We start from the raw sequence: 26443 nt of genomic DNA on the forward strand, positions 1-26443 counted from the left end.
CCTTTCTATACCAAGAAACTTGCCAATTTGGAACTACATTTGCAGAGGACCATTCAGCTCAAGGTGCCATCCTTATTGAGCACGTTTGTATCTTTCTCTGCTTCAATATCTGATTTCTTTGGACAGCAAAGTTTTTAGCTTCTTTTCCAGCTGCACAAAAAACATGAAGACCACACCTCCTAATAAAATTTCTCAGCTGTATAATTCAAGGTTTCTTTCACTGAAATTGTCTCTTCTTTAATTGTCTCTTCGAAAAGATAGATTTTAAGAGAGTCTGTCAGTTTCCATAGATTTAACGGAACGCCAATAATTGGGCAATTGGCCTAAGACAGAATCTTGGGTACCTCCATGCTTCCCTCCATGTATATGGAGTTTCATTGAGGACTAGATGCTAAGTTCTCTTAGTTAGGCAAAGCACTGTCTAAAGCTTGATTGTCCTTTAGCAAGGAATTATTTGTTCATATACCCACTTTCAACTGTACCTGAAGAGGATCTGAGCATACATAAAGACAGATACTACTGCAATCTTAAACTGACTGAAGGTTAGTGGGAATAATTAATATGGTAAATGGACCTGCCAAGAGAGGACAGCAGCATTAGGGAAATTTTTTGAATAGTTCAGAAAGTCTTTCACAGAAGCTTTATTCCTCTTCAAGCTATTTATAATAAATTTGTCAAAGATAGTTTTAGGGTGAAAATAAATTAACTTGTTGGCTAATCTGTTTGTAATTTTTTAAAAAGAAAGTGGTTCATTAATGAAAGTGTTCCCTATGAATTCATAAGATTTATGTGATTTTAATCAGCTACAGGTAATATATAATCCATTTGGATTATATTATTTTTGCTAAGATTATGTACAAAACTTGATGTCCCATCTCTGCTCCACCTTCCGTTTGGACAGAAAGATCCTTTGATTGAACACAGAGCCTCTCCTCGCATTTCCAAATGTGTAGCAGAAGAATCATAATCAATGATGATAATGTCATGAGATAATATCACTGCTTTGATCTTTACCTCCTAATCACTGTGGTTCCCAATCCCTAACCCTGATGCATATAATGGCCATGATGAAAGGCAGTTCTTCAGTTCCAAAGAGATCTATTACATACCCACCCGCCACTCCATTCAGTTTATCTATAGGAAAGTAGACATACAAACCTGAGGGAGTTTGTAGGTGTCTCCCAATGTTGACATCTGGGTGGAGATGTCATAAGTAGATTCATCCACAAGAGTCAAAATGTTGTCCTTACTTCCACAGCTGTAGTTGGGAACATTGGCTTCTCCTGTAGACAGCATGTCCATCAAGGCATCTGAAGTTAAAAGTGTGTTCAAATAGTTGTCATGGATGTTGTAGCCAAGGGTGAGATTGTGCAGAAGCTGAGGAGTCTTGTTGACATCTTGAATATTAAAAATGTTGCGTAGTAGTCTATATTTATCAAAAGGTAAACTAAGATAAAAAGTTCATGTTATCGTCATCATTAAGAGAAAAAGCAAATTATGTTTTTCAATTTACTGCTCTTTGCCTCCACAAACCTTATCAGTCTTAAGCCAATGCCGATCCAAAAATTACCCATCAGCATTCCTTTTTATGAGTGTTGGGGAGAGGAGATGGAGATAGCTTTCCACTAAAGTTCAGAACCACAAATCAAATTATTTGTAGCAGAATTCATTTTCAACTGACAGGTAACCAGGATTAAAAATCATTCAATCATTAGAATAGAAACTATCATAATGGAAAGAGGCTTTTTCATAAGTGACCCAGAAGAGCAATTCTAAAATATGGACATTCTCTGTTCCTAGAAGGATGAAGCATTGAATATGAATAATGGGTTGTAAAAATGTAAATATGAGCTATTCAGGGGCAAGTGCAATCCATTTAATAACTACTTTAAACCAAAGAGGGTACTGAAGTATAGCTAAGGAATAGAGCAGGAAAGCTATGGAATATGGATTGTTTTCGGGGAGTTTATTTTTCTGTCCCATCTTGGATTCCAGATCTTTTTCTACAAAATGAGAGAAAAGAGGGATGTAATGGAAATCAAAACAATTCAAGAGATAAGATAGGTGCTACAATACAAGCATCAGTGAAAAAAGAAGGAAAGAATGAGAACTGCAAATATAGGGAATGAAACTCCACCACAGTGAATGACTTACAACTCAAACTGACAACAAGGTTCCATGTTGAAAGGCAACATTGTTGTATGCAATATTTTTGTTCCAGTGTTGATGATACTAATGATATGATCCCCTGGACTGTAATAGCTCCATGCCTTTTTTTCATCCTGGTGCTCGAAATTCAGCGGGCACTTCCTTCTAAGCTTTCCTGAGATTGGCTGTGACACGAGAAGCAACAGAAACACAAACAGAAGATCCATAATTGATGGATCAAAAGAACAATATACGTTAGATAAATTGGAAGGACCTTTATAATGTAGAAATTCTAGACTTTCTGGATTCAGACAGAGATAAACCAAGCTTCACCTGGAAAGGAGAAAAAGAACATTCAAAGATACAGTCCATACCTGTCCCAAAACCAGTGCTGCCCTGTGTGTGAGGCTGAGGCATTTATCCTTTTCTAATGCAATATGCTTTCCATGTTGTTTCAGTCTGATGTTTACCTCAAAGTCAGTCCCTGGAGAGGTAGCAGAAGAGGTCCCAGTGACCATAATTTTGAAAATTACAGTGAGAAGTAACTTCTCCTCTGTGAACCCTAGATTTCTTCTGGACTCCATTTTCATAGGAGTAGCTGGAGAAGAGCACCTTAGAGAAAAATCCTACCCTTGGGGTCAGATCTACATTGTTGTGTAGTAGTTGTGGGCCTTTCCTGTCAGGTCTTGTCCAGAAACTGAGGTTGGATGAATATAGTTCAACATCCAGGGAATTGACTTCTGATGTCCTTCAATGTAATGACTTCTCTAGTGGAAGATCCTGCCGAGTGATGTAATTTGTTGACATTCTGTGTGGGGGCACTAAACTCAACTGCTGCCTGTCTTCCAAAAGCAAGGAAGTAATTCATGTATCCTTAAACCCTTTCTAATGGAAAAAGTTGGGCCTGTTTGTGATTTTCTTTTCTATTGGGTCTATTAGGTCTATTAGGCGCTGAAGTCCTGGTTCTGCCAGTTGGTCTGGGGAATGGAGCCCATTAAATGGCTCATGTGATCTGCTGTTGCCGGGGTAGGGGGTGATTTTATTCTATTTTACTATATTAATTTATTTGATATTTAATTAGTTTAATGTTTTATTGTTTAAATGACATTTTATGTTCTGCAAGGCACCTTGAGTCGCCATAGGAGAGTGGGTGGGAATATAAATTTAATAAATAAATACATTAACATGTATTTGTAAGGATTGACTTGGAAAGAGATATTTTTCTTCATCAAAGTTTTACTCTATTTTAACAAATCTAATAGAATTAACATTTATTATAATATTTTTTCTAACAATTAATATAATAAATCCATTGTATTTTAAAATCATGGATCTTTGAAGAACAGAAAAATGCATATTAATATAGACATGAGGAGGAGCCCACCAGTTGTCCTTTAATTCTTAAATCTTCTCTCAAACCCATCATTCCACACTTTATTAATTAGAAACGTCCTTTATTGCCATGAGATATGCCAGAAGCAAAAAAAAAAAGAATAAATAAATGAATGAATCTGTTCATAATTGTAGTTTATGAAACCATTTTTAACTAGTTGGAGAGTTCTGATTTCTTCAAGTGAAGCCCAGAGACTACTTAGCTGAACTTCATATTTACCTCCATTTTCGATGGATGCTTAGTCCAGACACATTTTCTTTGCCATTCCTTTTTTTTGTCCTTAGCGTTTGCCTCAGTCCAAGTGTGTGGAAAATTGTCATCCTGAATATGTCAAGCAGAAGTGAGAAGAAGAGCCAGTTTGCTGCTACAATGGTGTTCCTTGTCTAGAGGGAACCATTTCCATTCAGGAAGGTGGGTGACACCAAAAAAAATAGACCTTGAAGGAGGGTTTGGATAGAGATAGGAGTGTAGGGCAATTCGTGCAAGATTTACTACTGCGAGAGGAAATATCTCTCCAGCTTTTTATTTGGGATCTCGCTTTCCACATTTATCTTTCTATGAATGTTTGAGTTCTTTGAAACTTGAAGAATTGTCTCAGGTCCACCTCATGGAAGAATTATTGAAATGAGCTTTACATGGGCCTCCCCTTGTGGATTACTTCAAGTTATTACTGGTCCAACATGAGGTGCTGTATACAGTTATGAGTGCACCTTATTGCAACTATATTACCATGGGTCATGGTAGCCATTTCAGTTTACTGACGATACTAGTTTTTGGTACCAGTCATCTAGATTTTGCAAGATTAGCAGCACCTGAATCCAATATATGAATCTGAAACTTCGATAGGCACACAATAACAGACTTGGCACTGGGTCCAGAGTACCCAACCTTCTAAAAGATTACAAATCACAAGCTCTCTACAAGTAATATATTTTCTTCCATTCCCTACTATTCTTTCAGAGCTGAAGAAGTTCTTGGATGAAAATCGAAACATCTTCAAAAGAAAAAACAAGAAAATCTAGTATCCTCCTGAAAAAAAAGCACTTTTGGGATTATCAGTACTGCAGGATGATGGACTTCGCCAAGCTCTTCTTCAACCATCTTTTCATTCAATTTCCTGGTTTTGTTGCCAGAAAGGCCAATACCACTGTGATTGTTTTGGCCAACAAAGAAGACACGGCTACTGAGAAGACAATGCTTAAAACTGTTTGACGGAGAAGATGGGTGGCTTCTCTTGGTTGTCCAATGAAGAGGAGACAAGAAACAAAGCAGGAGGGAGACCAGAAGGATGTAGGAGAAATCCTGGTTGTTGGCTTTGACAATGGGTGTTTCTCGGTATTTAATGAATGCGATTAAAACAAGGCCTGAAGTAAGGAACAAGACTAGGGCAAAAGAGACCAATATAATGACCAGATGTTCTTCATAGGCCAGGGAAGTTATTTGTTTGGAAATACATCGGAATCGGTTCTCAGTTGAATATTGATCATCTGGGTATTTGGTACATTTTTCAGTATCTGGGATAACAGAAATTAATGTTTATTTTTTCCCTCTCAAATTTTAAGAAAACCTTGAACCCCTCTTTATTCTCTGTATTCACCTTCATCAGTGAGGGAAACCTTCTGGTTTCTTCTACTGAGGGACTAGTTACTTCGATATGGAACATAGGAAAATAAATAAAATTCCATCTCCCTGAAGTTGGTTGATGAATCAGGCCAAGTCACAAATTGACCTCACAAAGAAATCTGTTTGGCAACCCCCATGCCCTCTGAAAGCAATGATTCAGTAAGGGAAATTTAGCAAATACAGATCTGACCATAGAAGGCATGACTGAAATATAGAAAGAAGAACCTGAATTGTCAGAAATTGTCATTTTGGGAGAGGAGCAGGGATGGGATACTGGAGGTTTACAGGGGTTCAGGAGATCCTCTAGCTAAGATTCTCTTCAGTTCAGAGAACTCCCAAATCCTATCCTGGCTGGCCCCACCCACTCTGCCCATACCCTCCCCACCCAACAGTCCACATGTGGCCTGTTTTGGATGCAGGTAAGTTCAGGGTGAGTATGGAGGCTTGGGGACGGTGAAAAATGGGCTTACCATAAATTCAGGAAAGCCAGAAACGGGTCCATTTCACCCCTCCAGAGGGCCTCTGGAGACTGGGGAGGCCATTTTGCCCTCCCAGAGGCTCAAGGAAATCCTCCAGAGTCTTGGGAAGGGAAAAACACAACGACCTCTCTCCCCCAAGTAACACTGACTGCGACCTGTCCGAGAGGTAGGAGGAGAACCACCGGAAAACGGTGCCGCCCACTCCCACCTCTCGTAACCGTCGCAGAAGGATACCATGGTCGATGGTATCGAAGGCCGCTGAGAGGTCAAGGAGCACCAGGATGGAGGAATGACCTCCATCCTGGCTCTCCAGAGATCATCGGTCAGTGCGACCAAAGCGGTTTCCGTGCTGTAGCCAGGCCTGAATCCACACTGAAAGGCGTCCAGATAATCGGCTTCATCCAAGGACCGTCGGAGTTGAGAGGCTACAACTTTCTCAACAACCTTCCCAATGAAGGGAAGGCTGGAGACTGGACGGTAGTTGTTCAAACTAGCTGGGTCCAACGATGGCTTCTTCAGGAGGGGTCTCACCACCGCTATCTTCAATGCCAGTGGGAAGAAGCCCCTCCTGAAGAGAAGCATCCACCATCGCCTGGACCCAGCTCCGCGTCACCTCCTTGCTGTTCGCGACCAGCCAGGATGGGCACGGGTCCAGTACACATGTGGCAGCACTCACCACTCCCATGGCCTTGTCCACTTCATCAGGAGCAACAGGTTGAAAGTCAGTCCAGAGGTGGTGTTCAAGACCTTCCCCCGGTACCCCGGCTGGCTCTGCTCAATTGGAGTCCAGGTCCATCCGAAGCCAAGCAACTTTGTCCGCGAGGAACTGGACATATTCCTCTGCTCTACCTTGTAAAGGGTTATCTGCAACCCTTTAGGATGGAGCGGGTCATCCTAAACAAGGCGGCAGGGCGAGACTCAGCGGACACTATCAGAGCGGCAATGTGATTGTTCTTAGCTATCCGTATTGCCGATAGATATGCTCCGATGCAGGTTTTCAGGAGTGCTCGGTCTGACTCGGATTTACTGGCCCTCCAGCGGCGCTCTAGGCATCTCTTTTGGCGCTTCATCTCCCGGAGGTCCTCGGTAAACCAAGGAGCCCTCCTGGATCCATTGCCATGGATCGGCCGTAAAGGCGCAATTCTGTGGAGAGCCTCAGATGCTACCGAAGGTTCTTGTTGAACCTTCGCATGTCTAAAACTGTCAAAAAGAGTCATAATATAAAAAGTTGTTCTTGGCTTCCAAATGGCCAGCCTCAGAGCCTCCCTACTTCAAAACAAATAAATCGAACTAAGGAAGTAAGGAAAAGGCATCACCAAGTATAGGAAAGAAGAGGCACCACCAAATCTGAATGTTTTCATTCTAGCAGTGGGCGCAAATAAACAAATAATCAGTTGAGAGTCATAAAAGACAGAATGACTCCCAACTGATTATTTGTTTATTTTGACAAATAGGCAACATTTAAGACCCTGCCCACAGTCCAGAGGGAACAATAAAATGTGTAGCTGTCGAGAGACAAACTTGTTCCAATCTTTTCTTATTCACTTTCATGAAAATTGCCCTGGATGAATCCACTTCCTCAAGGCCTTCTCTTTTCTTTGGTGACACCCACTTTCCTGAGTGGAGATGGTCTTCTCCGGACAAGGAACACAGTCATAGCAGCAAAATGGTTCTCCTTCTCGCTTCTGCTTGACAAATCCAGGATGGCATTTTTCCACACATTGGGACTGAGGCAAAGGCTAAGGAGAAAAACAAGGAATGCCAAAGAAAATATGTTAGTCAGGAATCTTTTGCTGCAGAACATTTGAGCTGTTTGAGGGAATTTCTAAGGCCCAGCTTGGTATCCAAGCAAAGGTCCTTTCTGTTGACGAACTACAATTAGTTAACAGCAACTGGCTTGGAAGAACAAACTCATATTTGTTTTTACTTAAATTTGGAGCTCATTTTCTTCCCAGAATGACAGAAATAGCTAACAATCAAGATAAATAATTGCATTGAAGGGGTTTTTAAATGAAGTGCCTTCTTACAAGCCGTAGTCCAAATCTAAGCAACGTTTCATTTTAACTTCTGCCTTGTTTATTCAAATATCAGGAAAGGCTTTTCTCTGAGTCAAAATCATATTTCAGTGCCTCAGTTTTCGGGTCAAGATGTTATCACTCAGCAATCGATTTTGACTCCATGTCAAAAAAATAATAATCTTGGACATCCTTCATAATAGCAGAAGGCCAAATACATTCTCCCAGTAGGATGAAAGATTGGAATACATAACTCTAGCCAGGTCTGGGTTTCTTAGAAATTCTATGGAACACTGGTCCCAACCAGGATAAGGTGAATCCAAGTTTCCAAGCTTATTTCCAATTGGAACAAAAGGACCTCTCTCCAGTCTTGATTCAACTTCATCAAATTCAGTCTAAACCTGAATTCAGGCACTGGTCAACCAATTTGCCTTCTTCTTTACTATTTGAAGACAAGGAATAAGTGGATTACAATCCCTAGAACTTAAGGGATTGGCTCTCTCTTACAATTTTCATAGAGCCTCTCCATTTCCACACTGAGCCAGGTGCTCAGCCTGATGAAATGGGTCGGAACCTTTTGGAAAATAGAGAAAAGACAACCCAGAGGGTGTTTTCTCTTTTCCTCCTCCAAGGCCTCCCACTTGGTAGGACTCTTCGTCACCTTAAGTTGGGGATCCTCTTCCAGAGGTTGGTTGCCCTTTTCCTCCTCCGAGACCTCCCTCTTAGTTGGACTCTTCATCACCTTAACTTGGGGGGTCCTCTTCTAGAGGTTGTTGCCCCAGATGACTCTTTTGTGGTGGCATCTGGGGCCTTCTCTTTACTGCCGTGGTGGTTGGTGCACATGTTTGTGGCAATGGGGATGGAGCCAAGCACTCTGACACTTTGTGGCCAAGTTGACAGCATAGGTGGCATTTTATTGGCCCCCACGAGGAAAGGAACCTAGTTACATCTCTAAACTTAGGAACCTCCTCATCACATTTTTCCACCATCCATTCTGTAGCTTACCCCCTGGTAATCCCTTCTTCCATTGTTGAGAATCTTTCTCTGTAGGAAGGTTGGGTAAGAACCAGTTGGGGCATTGAAGGGGAGACTGGAACCAGTGGGGAGGTCAATCCCTCGGTTGGCCACTGCCCAGTTATCTGCCATGGCGCCATCTGCTGAGGAAGGGCTGGTACCAATTGGAATCCCTTCCATCCATGACCTGGGATTAAGACCCATCCTGAGATTGCCTGATACACAGGTTGCAGTTCAACCAATGATGGCTGGCTACTGGGGGGGGTTATGTGCCAAGGGCCCCTCTGCTGTCTTGGAGGATTTCTGGCCCAAGGGCCCTCTGCTGGCTTGGAGGGCTTTCCCATGTTGATGGCCCAGGAGGTGCCCATTGGCATCTTATCCATCCGTACGCTGGGAAGAAAGCCCAATTTAGTGGTGCTTCATTCACTAGCTGCAGCCCAATTTCCAGTGGCTGGCAAGTGAAAGATGCTGACCAAATCCCTTCTTGCTGGCTGGGTTGAAAAATCCCATCTTGATAGGGATTCTGTCTTCAACTCCGTTGCAGGGTATAGGCTCATTTCATTTATCTCTGTTTGGAAGGAGTCAAAATCTCCACTCCAGGATTTTTTCCAAGCCTTGGCTGGGGGAAGGAGGGGGAGAATGCACTCACGTTTAGTTTTCCGAAATGGTCTGCGATCTCCATTCACAGGATCTTCTGGCCATCCTTTAGTCGCATTGAGAATAAGCTTCTTCATTCCCCTTCTTTCCATCCCCCACAGGCTGGGCTTCTTGCCAGCGGCAATAAATTTTAAAAGAGAAACTCCTTCACCTTTGAAGATTTGAAGAGAAGCGTCTCACCGCCCCGCGTGAGGGGGCGGATGCTGGTGATTTATTTTGAAGAGAGAATTGGGATAAAGTATAATGTAGAATTAAATCAGAGTCCAAGGCAAAATGATCCTTAAAGTTCCAATTTAATAAAGCAGACATCTTAGCACATTGCTGTGGAATCCCAATTCTGGAAATTACATCAGAATCCCACCCAGTTAAAAGTTCATGATCTTGTCCCCACACCTACAATCCATCACATGGTCCAATCTTCTTCCACGCTGGCATCCACACCCAGCTCCTTCCGGTCAGTGTAAAAGTGTGGAGACAAAAGATGACCTTGGCCTTCTAGAAAAGAATGACAACAATACATTCCACAATCCTACTTCTTTCTATTCCCCCCTCCCAACTACTACACTAATGAAAAAGCCTAATGAATTAAGAGAAAGTGTGGCAGGCCAAAGATCTTAACAGGAATATAATTGCAGGCCTGACAGCCAGCTTTACTTGAGGATGTGCCGACATGGAACTCCTAATAAATGGCTGGATTTCTTTTGAAGCTTGGCTTGAAGCTCATGATTTAAATAGGGCATCCATTGGAACCATGACACTTAGACTTATATACGACTTCATAGTGCTTTTTAAAGTCCTCTCTAAGCAGTTTCCAGAGTCAGCATATTGCCCCTCAACAATTGGTGTCCTCATTTTACTGATGAGAGGTCAAAGAAGCTGGTCTTAGCCTAGAGGAAAGACAACCAGAAGAAGAACCATCTTCGTCTGTAGAAGCTGAAAACCAGAAAGAGTCTGAGAACATCTTTTCCAATGAATAAAATATTTTCATTGGAAATGGGGAGATGCAACACTCTTCCAATAACTGAAAAAGGTGCATAGAAATTTAAGATGTTTTCTCTTAAATGTATTCCAGAATGAATGAGTCTGAAATGGGGAAATGAGCTGTGTCACAAGAGAGATCCTGGCTGAAGGAGAAGAAAAAGAGGAGCAGTTTTCTCCCCTTCATTGATTGCCGTAATGCTAAGAACAAGCAACCATCAATGAACGATTTAACCGCGATTCCTGCAAAGAGAAAAAGTTGGGCTAGATGACCTCAGGATCTCCTTCAAATTTATGATGTAAAATTCTATTATACTAATCACAAACTGATGCATAACGGAATCTATTTAAATGCATTTTTAATAGTGGAAATGATTCTATATAATATGTGTCATCAATGCCCACTCTTTGGAACCTTATCCCATGATTGATTAGATTGGCCAAACCTATTGGCCATTTGTAGCACAAGGAGGTTGAAAAGGTTCCCCTCCTCCTTTGCACTTCTTCTCTAAAGGAATTAAGTTTGATGTTAGGACTCCGTACCTCCCATGGCTGCAATCTTAGAGCCCTCAAACTCTTTTCACTCTTCTTCCTTCTCCTCCTGGATCTGGAGGAATATGCAGCATTCAAAGCATAGGCCAAACCCTTAATAACACTGTGAATATAGTGGCGATTTTTAATCTGGGTCCTGTTCCTTTTATTCTCGCTCTTCATTGAGGCTTTCTGACTATTGATTCTTAGGGAAACAGTGATCCAAAACCAGATGAATGAAGCTCCATAATTCATAAGGCTGAATCAATTTTAAGAACAAAGCTCAGGAAGAGATTCTAGTGGGTAAATCTTGTAGTTAATGCACCTGGCTAGAAGGTGGGAGACTGTGGCTTTAAGTCCTGCCTTAATCATGAAAGTCTTCTGGGTGTTTTGGGGGCCAGTCATTTTCTCTCAGTCCAAAATATATATCACAGGATTATTGCTGTGACAAAAACAGGAGGAGGAATGTGTGTTAGATATGTTTATTACCTTGAGTTATTTGTTAAAATAATAAAACAGGATAAAGGTGTGTATGAATGAATGAATGAATGAATGAATGAATGAATGAAGGAAGGAAGGAAGGAAGGAAGGAAGGAAGGAAGGAAGGAAGGAAGGAAGGAAAAAAGAAAGATATATATATAGGAGTATGTGAAATGTTAGAATGTTAGAATGTAACAGACACCTCACCGCACGTCACTGCCTGTTGTCTCCAGGCCTGCTTGGGAAGGTCACCCAGAGCTATGGAGTTCAGAACTACTCTTGGCTGATGTCACTTCACTTTAGTGCTGTCTGTCTTCTAACACCAATGAAGCATCCAGAACTCTTGAAACCAGCATAATGTTCAGATTAGGGCCTCTTTGTGATTTTCTTTTCTGTTAGAGCTCCAAATATGAGTTCAAAATGAGAGCCGGTTTTAAAATTGCTTTAAATGACATTTCATTCCCCCCCCCCTCTGTTCTAGCCACAACCAATCTTCTCTGGGGCAGCCCCTCAAGTATTGAATGTCCTTGACAGACTTGATCACTGGGCCCTATCTAACAAAATGAAATTAAATGTAGAAAAAATTAAAGTCTTACATTTAGGCAAGAAAAACAAAAGGACGCATATAGACTGTGTGAAACCCGGCTTCATAGCAGTGACTATAAGAGGGCTCTTGGAGTCTTAGTGGTCAACGAGCTAAATATTAACCAGCATTGTGCAGCGACAGCCAAAAAAGCCAATGCAATCCTTAGGTGCATTAACCGAGGGATACAATCAAGATCAAGTGAGGTACTAATACCACTCTATAAAGTCTTAGTAAGACCACACCTAGAATACTGCATCCAGTTTTGGTCATCACGATGTAAAAAAATATGTTGAGAGTCTAGAAAAAGTGCGGAGAAGAGCAACCAAGATGATTAGAGGACTGGAGATTAAAACATATAAAGAACGGTTACAGGAATTAGCCATGGCTAGTCTAGTGAAGAGAAGAGAAGTACTAGGGTTACTTGCAGAGTTCCAATATTTGAGGGGCTGCCCCAGAAAGGAAGGGGCAAAACTGTTTTCCATCACACCTGAAGGCCAGATAAGGAATAATGGATGGAAACTGACCAAGGAGAGATTCAACTGAGAAATAAAGGGAAATTTTATGACAGTGACAACAATCAACCAATGGAACAGCTTGCCTTCAAGATTGTTGACACCTTCATCACTGGAGGCTTTCAAGAAGAGATTGGACTTCCATCTGTCAGAAATGGTATAGGGTCTCCTGCTTCAGAAGTTGTGGGTGCTTCATCACTAGAAGTTTTTAAGAAGAGACTGCATAGCCACTTGTCTGCTTGAGCAAGGGGATGGACTAGAGGTTTTCCAAGGTCCCAGTTATCCTATCCTATCCTATCTTACGCTATCCTATTCTAAAGGAGCTTTTTAAAGAGGCAATTGTACTTTCTGGTTCATTTGGATTTTTTTCTTTGAAAATGTTTTGCTTCTCATCCAACAAGCTTCTTCAGCTCTGACTGGACGGTGGGGAATGGAAGGATTTATACTTCTTGTAGACAGCTGGTCATTTGCATTCTTTTAGCGAGTCATTAAGGCCCTCTTGAGGTTTAGCTGTGTTGTCAGAGTCATCTGAACAGTGGGCAGCCTTCTTGGAATTGTTGAAAGGACTGAGATGCTGACATGAGATAGATGAGGTCATATCCTCCATGACCTGGATGCCTGAGAATCTCCAGAGACACTATTACAGTGATAGATAACCTTTTTGTTGCCAAGTGCCCAAAGTGTGTGAATGCACACACAATGTGCATGTGCCAAAGCACATGTGTGCACGCACAACCTCAAAATGCACATCCCCTGATGATGTAATGAATTGTTATAATATAAACAAATCCAATATCTAGAATATTTCGTTTAAAATGAAGGTATAATAGTGATACTTAAATGATTTTATGATTTATGATTTTTTTATGATTTTATTAACATTTGTAGGCCGCCCTTTTCCCTGAGGGGACTCAGGGCGGCTCACATAAAATCAGGGAGGGGAAGTACAAACAACGACATAGACACATATAATAAAAGTAATAAGCAACATACATTCATCATTCGGGAGGGGTAACTATCCTTGTCCCCAGGCCTGACGGGTTAGCCAGTTCTTAAGGGCTGTGCGGAAGGCCAAGACGGTGGTGAGGGTACGAATCTCCACGGGGAGTTCGTTCCAAAGGGTGGTAAATGTGGTAGAATGATAATAAGGCGTACAAATATATTTGACTTGATAATATGTGATTTCAGATAAATTGTAAGATGACTATGGAAAGGATGCACAAAAAGTTTGTAACCAATCGACACACTGTAATTGAAGATCGTTTTATGTTTTATGTTTTGTTTGTCTATGTCTGTCTAAAACTAAAAACTTTTTTTTAAAAATGCACACCTCCTGTGCATGCACTCTGCCCCCATTTTTGGCTTCCAGGTTGGTATAGGAGGACTCCCAGGCCCAATAAGGGGCACAAGGGGCACAAACATCCATGTGCCCCCCCAAATGAAATGTGAGCACCCAGTGTGCATGCGCAGCAGAGACCCATAAACCAGCTGGCTGGTGAGAGTCACACACATATGAGTGATGGAGATGGTCTGGGGAGATGGCTGGCATCCCTGCAGGCAGGGCTCTGCATTCCACTTCTGGCAAACATGCCATAGGTTCATCATCATGGCACTATTCTATTCTAATTTACTTTCTGACATCCCTCATTGCCTTTCTCAAAACCATAGTTCATCCAACCCTCCTCCCCACCCCCACAGCTTTCCTGGAGCACTGGGAGATTCCCAACCAAGTACACAGAGTTTGCAGATATTGGGGGGGTTGGAATAAATATCTGTTTGTCTGTGATTCTGCCATTAACCTGCTTCCTGGCACCAAAATTTCTTCCAAGAGGCAATATCAAATGTCATCCAGAGTCAGCCACCTCGCGACATTATTTAGATTCAAATTTGCAAATGGGATTCATATGACCATGCCAATCACCAGCTTCACCCGCCTTTTCTGTGTCCAAGAAGCAAAGCACACTGAACAAAAGTGTGGATAAATGAATGATACATTTATTTATTAATTCACGTACTTTATGTTTGATTATTAGGTTGGATCTTAATTTCATTCTTCTTAAACTTCATAGTTTTAATTGTTTCAATATTAAAACACCTTAATTATGAAACAGATGCAAAGGAAGCAGATAAACATTGCTATAACTTCAATGAATAATTAAATATTATCAGCCTAAGAAACAAATTCACAATCAGTTTCCCACTTTTATCATTAGATGTTCCTTAGTGTTTAGATCTGGTCTCAGGATGATAATGTAGCATTTAGGAAAGAAGATGCAGCCCAGTAGACCAGCACTGGAGGCCAAGATTGAGAAGACCTGCACGACCACCATGAACTTTCCTTTAGTGCTCACATAGGTGGGCAGGAAGGAGACCCAGACGCTGCAGAAAACGAGCATGCTGAAGGTGATCAGTTTGGCCTCATTGAAAGCCCCAGGCAGATTCCTGGCTAGGAAAGCTACAGTGAAGCAAATGATAGCTAGGAAACACATATAGCCAAGGACAAGATAAAACATGATGACGGAGCCTTCGTTGCACTGAAGGATGATCTCTTCTGGCTGGGTATGCAAGTCAGAGTCAGGGAATGGGGGAGTAATACCCAGCCACATGGCACAGATAAAAACTTGGCCACCAGAACAAAAAAGGATGATGGAGTTGGCCAAGCTCTTTCCCAACCATTTTCTCACCCTGTTCCCTGGTTTTGTGGCAAGGAAGGCCAATACCACTGTGATTGTTTTGGCCAATACAGTAGATACAGATACTGAGAAGACAATACTGAACACTGTTTGTCGGAGAACACAGGTGGCTCTTCTTGGTCGGCCAATGAAGAAAAAGGAGGACAAGAAGCAAAGCAGGAGGGAAATCAGGAGGACGAAGGAGAGGTCCCGGTTGTTGGCTTTGACAATGGGAGTTTCTAGGTATTTAATGAATATGGTTAAAACAAAACCTGTGATTAGAAACAAGACTAGAGAAAAGGAAGACAGGATGATGCCCAAATGTTCCTCGTATGACAGGAAGCTTATTCTCTTGGGGATACATTGAATTCGGTTCTCATTTGGATATTGATCATCTGGGCACTTGGTGCATTTTTCAGCATCTGAGAAAACAGAAAATAATATTTCTTTTAAAGTTTGTCCTTTCACATTTAAAGAAAGTCCTTGTTTGGATATCAGCCGATTTTAAGAGAGAGGCAAGCCATGATAAATTGTAAAAATGTGTGCAATTATCCTGGCTTCCCATCTTAAACCAAAATTTGGACAGTTCACACTCCAGCAAACCTCCCAATCACATATCTATGACTATAAAAACAACAATAAATTCACCCTCTATTTGTTTGTGTGTGTCTCTATCTCTCTCCCCTCCCTTTCTCTCTTGGTCACTCTGTGTGCATATGTGTGTGTGTGTGTCTGTCTCTCACTTACTCACTCACTCACTAATCACTCACTCTGTGTGACTCACTAATCACTCTCTCTCACTAATCACTCTCTCATGTGCCTCTATATGTATCTCTCCCTCCCTCCCTCCCTCCCTCCCCCTTTCTGTCTCTCTCTGTGTGTCTGTCTGTCTCTCTCTCTGATTCCCTCCCTCCCTCCCTCTCTCTCTCTGTGCCTCTCTCTGTCTGTCTGTCACTCTCTCTCTCTCTCTCTCTCTCTCTCACACACACACACACACACAAACTCACATACTGTGGTCACCTTGTGTTCCAATCACAGGTTAAAAGTACCTGGCAGCTGCGTTTTTCTCTTCAGGGACAGGTCATCTTCAGAAGGACAAGGCCCCGCTGGTGGCCCTCCCGTTCCTAATCTTCCAGCTGTGGCTCCATGCCATGGAAAACATAGGTGTGTGCATGCCCAGCACAATTACAGCCCGGAGCAGGACCAAAGCCCCTCTCCCAACTGTTTCCTGCTGTTACGAAGTCTCCGAGGCTGTAATTTATGGGGTGTGTGCACACACCTATGTTTTCTATGGCATGGAGCTGCGGCGAGGCTCTGCGTGGCTGACGATGACTCCCCAGCCCATCTGGGAAGACGAGGAACACAAGGGGAACCCCTCTCCTTGCAGATGGGCTTCAGATCAGCAAAGCCTCATCCGTCTTTTTAACCAGGTGACTGTCAAGAGAGAAGAGGACAGCACATGCCACGTGGGCTTGTGCAACAGCCAAAGAACAGGAGGTGAGGATTCAGCTGCTGCACAAGCCCAAGGGCACACGCTATCCTCTTCTCTCTGACAGCCACCTAGTTAAAAAGAAGGATGAGGCTCCATGGTCCAGAGCCCATCCAGGGGGAGGGGTTCCCCTCACGTTCCTCATCTTCATGGATGGGCTCTGGACTTTGGAAAGAACCAGAGAGTCCATACTGGGAGACAAAAGATGGTGGGCTGGTTTGAATGTGGACGAGCGGGCAGTTTTGGGCCAGCACCTCCTTCGCTAATTCGGACAGGCAGAGAAAGAAAGGAGACTTGTGATAAAGCACCCCTGTTATCAAGGGCGAAGGGGACAACCTTCGCCCTCGACTACTACATGCCTTCTTTCTCCACCCACCCAAACTAGCAAAGAAGGCGGGCCACTAAACTGCCCGCTCACCTCCATTCAAACCAGCCCGCCTCCTCTCTTTCGGCATGGAATCACTGGAGGGGGACGGAAAGACTCTCCCAAGACCTACTTCCTTTACCTCATAGTGCAGTTCCAGGACACGCTGGGGCAATGGGGGGGATTTCTTGCACGCCTTTAGAGAAAGAAAGAAGCATGCAAGAAAGCCCCCCATTGCCCAAACATTTGAATGAAGGAGGCTGCAGGCTCCTTTGCCCTCGGTTATGCAATCTCCTTTCATTCTCTGCTGCCTGAATGGGTGAATGAGGCAGACGGAGAATGAAAGGAGATCGCCAGGTATTCCAACCGGGTCTAAATGGCATGGTAGATTTGTGGAACCTCTTCTATCGAACCAGATAGAATCGGCAAGAACCCACCTCTGATTCCATGACTCTAAGAGGACCCCCAAATTATGTACTATCTTTATTCAGAAGAGTGCCACTGTTAAGTAAACTCCCCGTCGGGAGAGTGAGTGCGTTCAGAGAAGCGTTGTGAGATTTCTGTTGGAGAACACACAAATCAGCATACAGAGACACTGCAGTTTAAATACGCTTTTACTTTCATGGAAATAGAGGTATTAGAGTCCATCAAACAGTCCAAGTCATACACAGATAAGACAGTCAATCATCAATGTCTTTCAGTTAAGGGATAATCCAAATAACATAGTCCATAATCAGACAAACAGTCTGGTACCCAAAGTTTGCTAGCAGTTGCAAAACACAGTAGCTCACGGCACTTTCTAACAGCCAGCTTCCAAAACACTCAGATCAGATCAGCCCAACATGTAATAAACAGAGAGCTAACAGTCATTCTGGTTCCCTCTTATGGCCGATTGAGCAAAACAGCAACCAATCACATTTTACAGTATGATTTAAAGAAGCAGGTATAGCATTGTTACATGATTTATATATTGCCAACCCAACCATTAGATTATATTCCTAACAGCCACCTCATCCAGACTCTGAGATGGCTTATCACTAGAAACTTTGGAGGTCAAAAACAGAAAGCCACTCCATCTTACCAGGGTTGAGTCAAAGTGTGTTCATCCCCATTGAACTATCAGGTGCTTGGTCTCCACTACAACAGCACATATGTTTGGCCATAGGTGGATTATGGATGATACCATATGTCAACCGTCCCACTGGGTTAGACAGCAAAAGAAACTCCTGGGTCATTATATTTACCAAGGGTATAACTTCACTGAATATTTCATATGGGTACAGAAGTAGAAAATCCAGTTCTAACTATTTGCGCACACAAACAGCATAGGAAAATAGAAGGAAATGTATTGCCACCTCTCTGTGAGCTGAATGCATCACATATAACATCTTAATCTATTTGCCTCACACAGTCTTTTTTTATAATGTTTCATTACTTTTATCTGGTTCTGTAAAAATGTTTTATAGTTGGTTTATTATACGCTGCCCAGAATCATGCGATGGGTGCCATGTAAATTTTATAAATAATGAAAGAAATAATTTTATGCAAACAAAGAAAAAATTAACATTAAATCATTTAATTATGTTAATGATCAATTCTAAATGAATTCAAGAAAAAAAATCAATTTTTATCTATTTTTGCAAGAATATAGTTTCTAAAAGTGTGAAGTTGGAGTAATGTATTTCCATACTAGATTTGGTGACAATTTTAAGCAATGATGAGTGATATGGATGGATCTAAGACTCTTGTTGGGAGTCGCTCACCTATCCGAGTAGAGATGGTACCCTCCGGACAAGGAATGCAGTCATAGCAGCAAACTGGCTCTCCTTTTCGAGCCTTCTTGACAAATCCAGGCTGACATTTTTCTACACATTTGGACTGAGGCAGAGACTAAGCAGAAGAAGAAGAAATGCCAAAAAATATGTTAAGACACACCAACCATGGAAAATGTAGCTTGACATGAACCAAATGAGAACGTTGTGTGTGTTGAAGTTGTTTTAACTCAAACCAAAGATGCCTTTTAAAAAACAAGTTTACATCATATTCTTATGCATGCCAATGCTCTCTGTGAGGTAATTTAAGGTGGTTCTGACAAGTGTTGTCGGCATCTTCATATCCGATCACATGGGTGGAAAGCCACTCCCACAAAGGAGGCCACACCCACAGAGTAGGTTCAAACAATTTTTGAAACCCACCACTGACACACACACAAACACATACAGACAGCTCTTCAAAAACTAGACATTCTTTCTATACTGCAGTGCCTGCCATCCAGGTCCAACTGTCCCATTTATTTGTACCCATTACCTGAGTTCTTATTCATGTTTATTCTTATTAATGTTATCTTGTACATGAGTGACAAACTAAATAAATAAATAAAATTAAAATAAATTTAATTAAGTCTTGATGGAAAGAATTGACAAAAGATGAAAGCATTAAGCGACGATCAGTTAATTCCTCCTCAAGGTTTTGTTAACACACTTTCCTCCATTCTTCACATATCCATGAGTTTCAAGTTTGGTGATTTAAACATACGCAATTTTAGAAAGAGAGGCATGAATAACTCTGGCAAAGTTTTAGCTGCTTAACAACATCACAGACCCTGATCCTTCTCTTTCAGAGGACAATATCCCTAATCTGACAACATGAATTTTGATTTGAAATCTCATTTTGCACTGGGATTTCACTGAGATGCTAATCCAGACATGACCAATTTTATTGGATCCATTCAAATCAGAGGTGGTATTCAGCAGGTTCTGACCAGTTCTGGAGAACTGGTAGTGGAAATTTTGAGTAGTTTGGAGAATCAGTAAATACCACTTCTAACTAGCCCCACCCCCTTCTATTCGCTTACTCCTGAGTCCCAGCTGATCGAGAGGAAATGGGGATTTTGCAATATTCTTTCCCTGTCATGCCCATCAAGCCATGACCACAAAACTGGTAGTAATTTGAAATAGGTCCTAAGGTTGCGGAAAATTAAAAAAATAAGTAAGCTACCTTGTTGAGCAAATTTAGCTCTGACAGGGCATCTTGGCTGATATCAAGGGTGTCTCTTTCAAACGTCGCCATTTGTTCTCTGATGAGATCCTCTTTGGATCACTAAAATCACTAAGCTCATGATTTTGAAATCTGCTGCTATTTCTCCATTTTTGTCCAAGTACAATTTCCGGTGGGAAAGATTGCAAAACTCATTCTTCTCCAGGAAGGGGTGGAACTAGAATCAAAACATTGAGGAATTTTAAAACCTGAGACCTTAGATAAATATTCCATATGACCTTTTCATATTTGATTCATTCTTCTAAAATAATCTAATTTGTAAATATGCTTAGTGGGGAGTGCAAGTATCACTCATATCTTTGTAATTAAAAAAGAGTTCAGAAAAATTTGTTAATCATATATCGACAAAATAAATAATTGGAAAAATTGTCAACTGTAGGGAACATTGCAGGTCACAAATAAATTCAACAATTTTCCTTCCCTATGTTTCCTATTATTTACTTTTCTATTTTCTTTGTATGGTATATTACAGGTGAAACTCAAAAAATTAGAATATCGTGCAAAAGTTCATTTATTTCAGTAATGTAACTTAAAACTAATATATGAGATAGACTCATTACATGCAAAGAAAGATAGTTCAAACCGTGATTTATCATAATTGTGATGATTGGCTTACAGCTCATGAAAACCCCAAATCCACAATCTCAGAAAATTAGAATATTGTGAAAAGGTGCAATATTCTAGGCTCAAAGTGTCCCACTCTAATCAGCTAATTAAGCCATAACACCTGCAAAGGGTTCTTGAGCCTTTAATTGGTCTCTTAGTCTGGTTCAGTAGGAATCACAATCTATTGACCTGACAGTTGTGCAGAAACCCATCATTGACACCCTCCATAAGGAGGGAAAGCCTCAAAAGGTAATTGCAAAAGAAGTTGGATGTTCCCAAAGTGCTGTATCAAAGCACATTAATAGAAAGTTATGTGGAAGGGAAAAGTTCCTCTTGTCAAGCTGCTCCTGAACAACAAACAACATCAGAAGTGTCTTACCTGGGCTAAAGAAAAACAGACCTGGTCTGTTGCTCAGTGGTCCAAAGTCCTCTTTTCTGATGAGAGCAACTTTTGCATCTCATTTGGAAACCAAGGAACCAGAGTATGGAGGAAGAATGGAGAGGCACATACTGCAAGATGCTTGAAGTCCAGTGTGAAGTTTCCACAGTCTGTGTTGATTTGGGGAGCCATGTCATCTGCTGGTGTTGGTCCACTGTGCTTCATTAAGTCCAGGGTCAACACAGCCATCTACCAGGAGATTTTGGAACACTTCATGCTTCCTTCTGCAGACGAGCTTTATGGGGTTGCTGACTTCATTTTCCAGCAGGACCTGGCACTTGCCCACACTGCCAAAAGCACCAAACCTGGTTCAATGACCGTGGGATTACTGTGCTTGATTGGTCAGCAAACTCACATGACCGGAACCCCATAGAGAATCTATGGAGCATTGCCAAGAGAAAGATGAGAGACATGAGACCGAATAATGCAGAAGAACTGAAGGCTGCTATTGAAGCATCCTGATCTTCTATGACACCTCAGCAGTGCCACAGGCTGATAGCTTCCATGCCATGCCGCATTGAGGCAGTAATTGCTGCAAAAGGGGCCAAAACCAAGTACTGAGTACATATGCATGCTTATACTTTTCAGAGGTCCAATATTGTTCTATGGGCACTCATTTTATTGAGTGCATGTAATATTCTAATTTTCTGAGATTGTGGATTTGGGGTTTTCATGAGCTGTAAGCCATAATCATCGCAATTATGACAAATCACAGATTGAACTATCTTGCTTTGCATGTAATGAGTCTTATCTCATATATCGGTTTCACTTTTTAAGTTGCATTACTGAAATAAATGAACTTTTGCACGATATTCTAATTTTTTGAGTTTCACCTGTATAAACTAATAAAATGATTGTTAACATAGAAACAAGAGCATGTAAGAACTAGCCATTTTATAGAACAAGCAAGAGCATTTAGACTTACGTACCACTTTCACAGGGCTTTACAGCCTCTCTAAGAGGTTTACAGAGTAAGCATATTGTCCCCAACAATCTGGGCCCTCATTTTACTAAGCTTAAGATGTTTTATCTGGTATTCCAGAATGAATGAGTCCAAAATGAGGAAATGAACTTTGTCACAAGAGAGATCTTGGCTGAATGAAAAGAAAAAGAGGAGCAGTTTTAGAAGTCCTGTCTCCCCTTCACTAATTGCCATAATGGTAAGAATGAGCAACCATCAATCAAAGATTTAACTCAGATTCCTGCAGAGAGAAAAAATTGGGCTAGATGACCCCAAGATCTCCTTCAAATTTATGAATGTAAAATTCTATTATGCTAATCACAGACTGATGCATAATGGAATCTATTTAAATGCATTTTTAAATATTGGTAATAATTCTATATAATATGTGTCATCAGTGCCCACTCTTTGGAACCTTATCCCATGATTGATTAGATTGGCCAAACCTATCGGCCATTTGTAGCACAAGGAGGTTGAAAAGGTTCCCCTCCTCCTTTGCACTTCTTCTCTAAAGGAACTAAGTTTGATGTTAGGACACCATACCTCCCATGGCTGCAATCTTAGAGCCCTCAAACTCTTTTCACTCTCCTTCCTTCTCCTCCTGGATCTGGAGGAATATGCAGCATTCAAAGCATAGGCCAATGTCTTAATAACACTGTGAATATAGTAGTGATTTTTAATCTGGATCCTGTTCCTTTTATTCTCACTCTCCATTGGGGCTTTCTGGGTGCACATTTTCCGGCTTTTGACCGAAAAGGTGTTCTTGGATAAAGAACAGTGAAAAGACTGCTCTTCAAACTCAGGGTCCAGAAACAAAATCGGTACAAATGTATTATCATTAAACCATTGTTTCTGCAGAAAAGCAAACGTCCAGATACTATGGATGTGTTTGTAAAGCATGTGCTTTTTCCTGTTATATGTTCCCAAGCCTGTCATGATCCAGACTTTCCCTTCAACAGGTCTTGGCAAACCTTCAAGTGTTAAATGGAAAGGATAAATTCTTTCCCAGATGGAACTATATTCTAGGAAGTGAACCAAAACATTGACTTGTCTCCATTTGGAGAAGGCATGCCTGAAGTATGCTAAGTTGTTGGTATTTGAGAATTGTTGTGACATAACAACACAAATTCCATTCCTGACAAGCAAAGAAGTAAAAGTCCTCATGAAAGTCTCTCCATTCTCTGTGTTTGAAGCAAAGAGACCAATTAAGATCCATCTGAAGTGGAGGAGCAATTGGACAATTCCTGGATAATGGATTCCTTCTTTTGTGGACATCCGGTAGAAAAAAGGGAATTGTCTTTTGTCACTCATAGCCTCTGAAACAATCCCTGAACTGATCTGAAAAAGCAATCAAGAATGCTGTGTTATTGACTTCCAGATGGATGTGGTCTGAGAGGATTTGTTGTTTTTAACAGCTCCAGATCCATCAACTGTTTGACAGTTTGATTACCTCTTCTCTGGGCATAGAAGGAGGAGGCGAGTAAGCTGTGTTTGGGCAGTGCGCCATTTAACCCACCCACCCACCCCGAACATAAATCTGGGTGTGGAAGGACGGAGCCGCCCGGTAACATAGTGAATCAAGGACTTCTTCTGCCTTTTTTGCAGAATGAAGGCATACGTCCACCCTCAACTCAACGATTGATTTATTACTGATTCCAACGCGGGCAGAGCTGATACTGGAGAACTTCCAATTGTATGTATTAAGACTTTAATTCCATTTTTTAAAGAATTCCTTCTGACAAACTACTTGCTAGAAATATACAGAAAATGGCGCCAAACTGCTTTGTAGGTGGGGTCAGGCTCTGATGCCACAGATTTCTACGGAGCTCAAAACATTTAAAGATCATTAAATCAGTAGTGATTTATTACTAACCTAAATAGTAATTGCTGGACAAGCGGTTTGCCTGGATATAGTAATTGGGTAGAGAAGATTAAATGTGGAATGGCTTCTAAGTAGCAAAAGATTGCCTCTAATGCCTCGAAGAGCGCTGGTAATTCACCTGCTCCTGGAACTAAATTACAGTCACTACTCCCCCCAAATCCCTTCCCACCCCTGTAGGAGAGCCTTTGACCCAAGAAATACTGCAAAAAGATCTTAGCGTGGCCTTAGCTGAGGCCTTTAAAAATCATGCTGCTGAGATGGAAATTAAAATAAAGGAAGAGATATCTGCTGCTCATAAGGAATTGTCAGAAGAACTTATGAATTCAGTCCAGATTCAGAACCAATAAATTAGAGATGATATTTTAGAGGCTTTTAAGTGCCTATCTGGTTATGTATCTGGAATTGAAGATAAATTGGAAGATCTTAGTGATTCCAATATTAATCTGGTAACGAAAATGGATGTGGTTCAACAAAATGTTGGTGATGCAGAAAATGAAATTATAATGCTGCAGTAGAGACAGATGGAATTTGCCTTAAGGATAAGATGCCTCAAAGAGAAAAACCAAAAAAAATTGAAGCAGATTTTCTCAGAAGCCTTTGATCAATTGATGGGACGGTCAGGATGGAATTTTGATTGGCAGATTGACAAGATATATCATGTTAATTCCTGGCTCGCCAGACAAAAGCAACTCCCAAGAGACATTATGGTGTATTTTGCTACAAGAGATATGAGGAATTTGATATTGCAAGAGTCTTACACAACTAAGCTTCCAATTGGGGGTCAGGAGGTGACTGTTTTGAAGGAAATACCACCCAAAATGTTGAGATCGAGGAAAGACTATGCCTTCTTAGTTGATGAGCTGAAAAATCGTCAGCTACAGTTCAGATGGGAGACCCCAGCCGGGCTAGCAGTTACTTACCAGGGGCAAAGATATTGTCTTAACTCAGTATGGAAGGATCAAGATTTTTATAATAATATACTGAAGGCTGGACATCCCCCCCTCCAGGACCCAGAGAAAGAGAACAAGAAGGACAGGATAGACAGCAAGCTACGCAAGGATCATCAAGGATGGACCAACTTCCTCTCTCAGAACTATAAGGAGCAAAGGAGCAAAGACAAACCCGTGTGATTACCAGGCGAATGGAACAAGAGTTTAAGAAGCAACAAGCTTTACAACAAACACACGCTACCATCCAATAATTCACAGGTTTTAGCTCAGAAGCAGAGGGTGGGGCCAGGCCAAAAACCAAATCACAGGATTTCCAGATGGCTCTTAAAAAGCTTCAGGGAGCTAAAGATGACAACTAAGTTCTTAACCTGGAACGTTAACGATTTAAACTCCCCACAGAAAAGGAAGAAAATAAATCATTATTTGAAAAATTTAAGAATGACATAATTTGCCTGCAAGAGACTCATATTAGATCAACTGACCAGAAATATTTGATTAATGCAAGACTTGGACAACACTTTGTAGCTTCTGCTCCTGAGAAGAAAAATGGTATAGTTATTTACTTAAGAAAGGACATGAAAGCCGAATTAATTGAAGCAAGGAAGATATATTGCAATAGAACTGGTATTAGAAGGGGAAAAGATACTTCTAATGGGAATAAATGCTCCCAATCAACAACAAGTTAAATTTTATAAAGCGCTCCATACTAAGTTAGTACATTGGGACTATAGATCTTGCATATTATTGGGTGACTGGAATGGTGTTATGGATACCAAGAAAGACAAGAAGGGTCTCCAGCAAAATATCCAAACGCAAGCGAAATTACCCAAGTCCTTTTTTGATATGATGGATGGTTTCGAATTGAGAGACATCTAGCGAGAAATGAATGTAAAAGAATATAACTTTACATTTTTTTCCAATAGACATCAATCCTTTTCTAGGATTGACTTTATACTAACAACCAATGATTTGCTTTCTAGGGTAAAGAAGATGAAGATATGTTCCAGAGCTTTATCAGATCATAATCCGGTTTGGATGGAGCTGGAATTTGGGACGCAAGCAAGAAGGACTTGGAGATTGAATGAAAACTTATTTAGATATGAGAAAAATATTAATAAATGTAAAAAAATGTTAAGAGAATATTTTGTTCTTAATATGAATAAGGGTACATCTATGGAAATGGTTTGGGACACAAGTAAAGCGTATATGCGAGGAAATGTTGAAAAGTTTATTGCATTTGTATGCTGCCCTATCCCGAGAGACTCAGGGCGGCTAGTTCTAATAAATTTAAATAGGTTACATAGACATAAACATGGGGAAAAAAAGAATCGAACTAGAGGAAGAAATCAGGAAGAGAGAACAGGAGGTAATATTTGATTGAGTGAATTGGCAATTTTTATTGAAAATAATGCAAAAAAATGCAAATAGGAGAGCACTTTTTACAATCAATTAAAGCAATATATCAGGAACAAACAGCTCAAATCATAGTCAATTGAAGCTTAACAGATCTATTTAAAATCAAGAAAGGTACAAAGCAGGGTTGTCCCCTATCCCCATTACTGTTTATCATAACTCCGGAATTATTGTTGAACAAAATATGGGGATCA

At 41.1% G+C, this 26443-nt stretch overlaps 1 protein-coding gene across 1 annotated transcript in view; it reads right to left on the minus strand.

Moving 5' to 3' along the window:
* Positions 1 to 2455: 2455 nt before the first annotated feature.
* Positions 2456 to 26443, minus strand: part of LOC148047107 (vomeronasal type-2 receptor 26-like) — an 86233-nt gene continuing 62245 nt past the window's right edge. Inside the window, exon 7 of the mRNA XM_087707945.1 lies at positions 2456 to 2481. Within this exon, the coding sequence (XP_087564071.1) occupies positions 2456 to 2481 (26 nt within the window). The remainder of the gene's footprint in view (positions 2482 to 26443) is intronic.

This window comes from Thamnophis sirtalis, unplaced genomic scaffold (assembly GCF_051295495.1).
Source record: "Thamnophis sirtalis isolate CommonGarterSnake01/CBP01778 unplaced genomic scaffold, rThaSir2_p1.2 scaffold_3, whole genome shotgun sequence".
Lineage (NCBI taxonomy): Eukaryota > Metazoa > Chordata > Lepidosauria > Squamata > Natricidae > Thamnophis > Thamnophis sirtalis.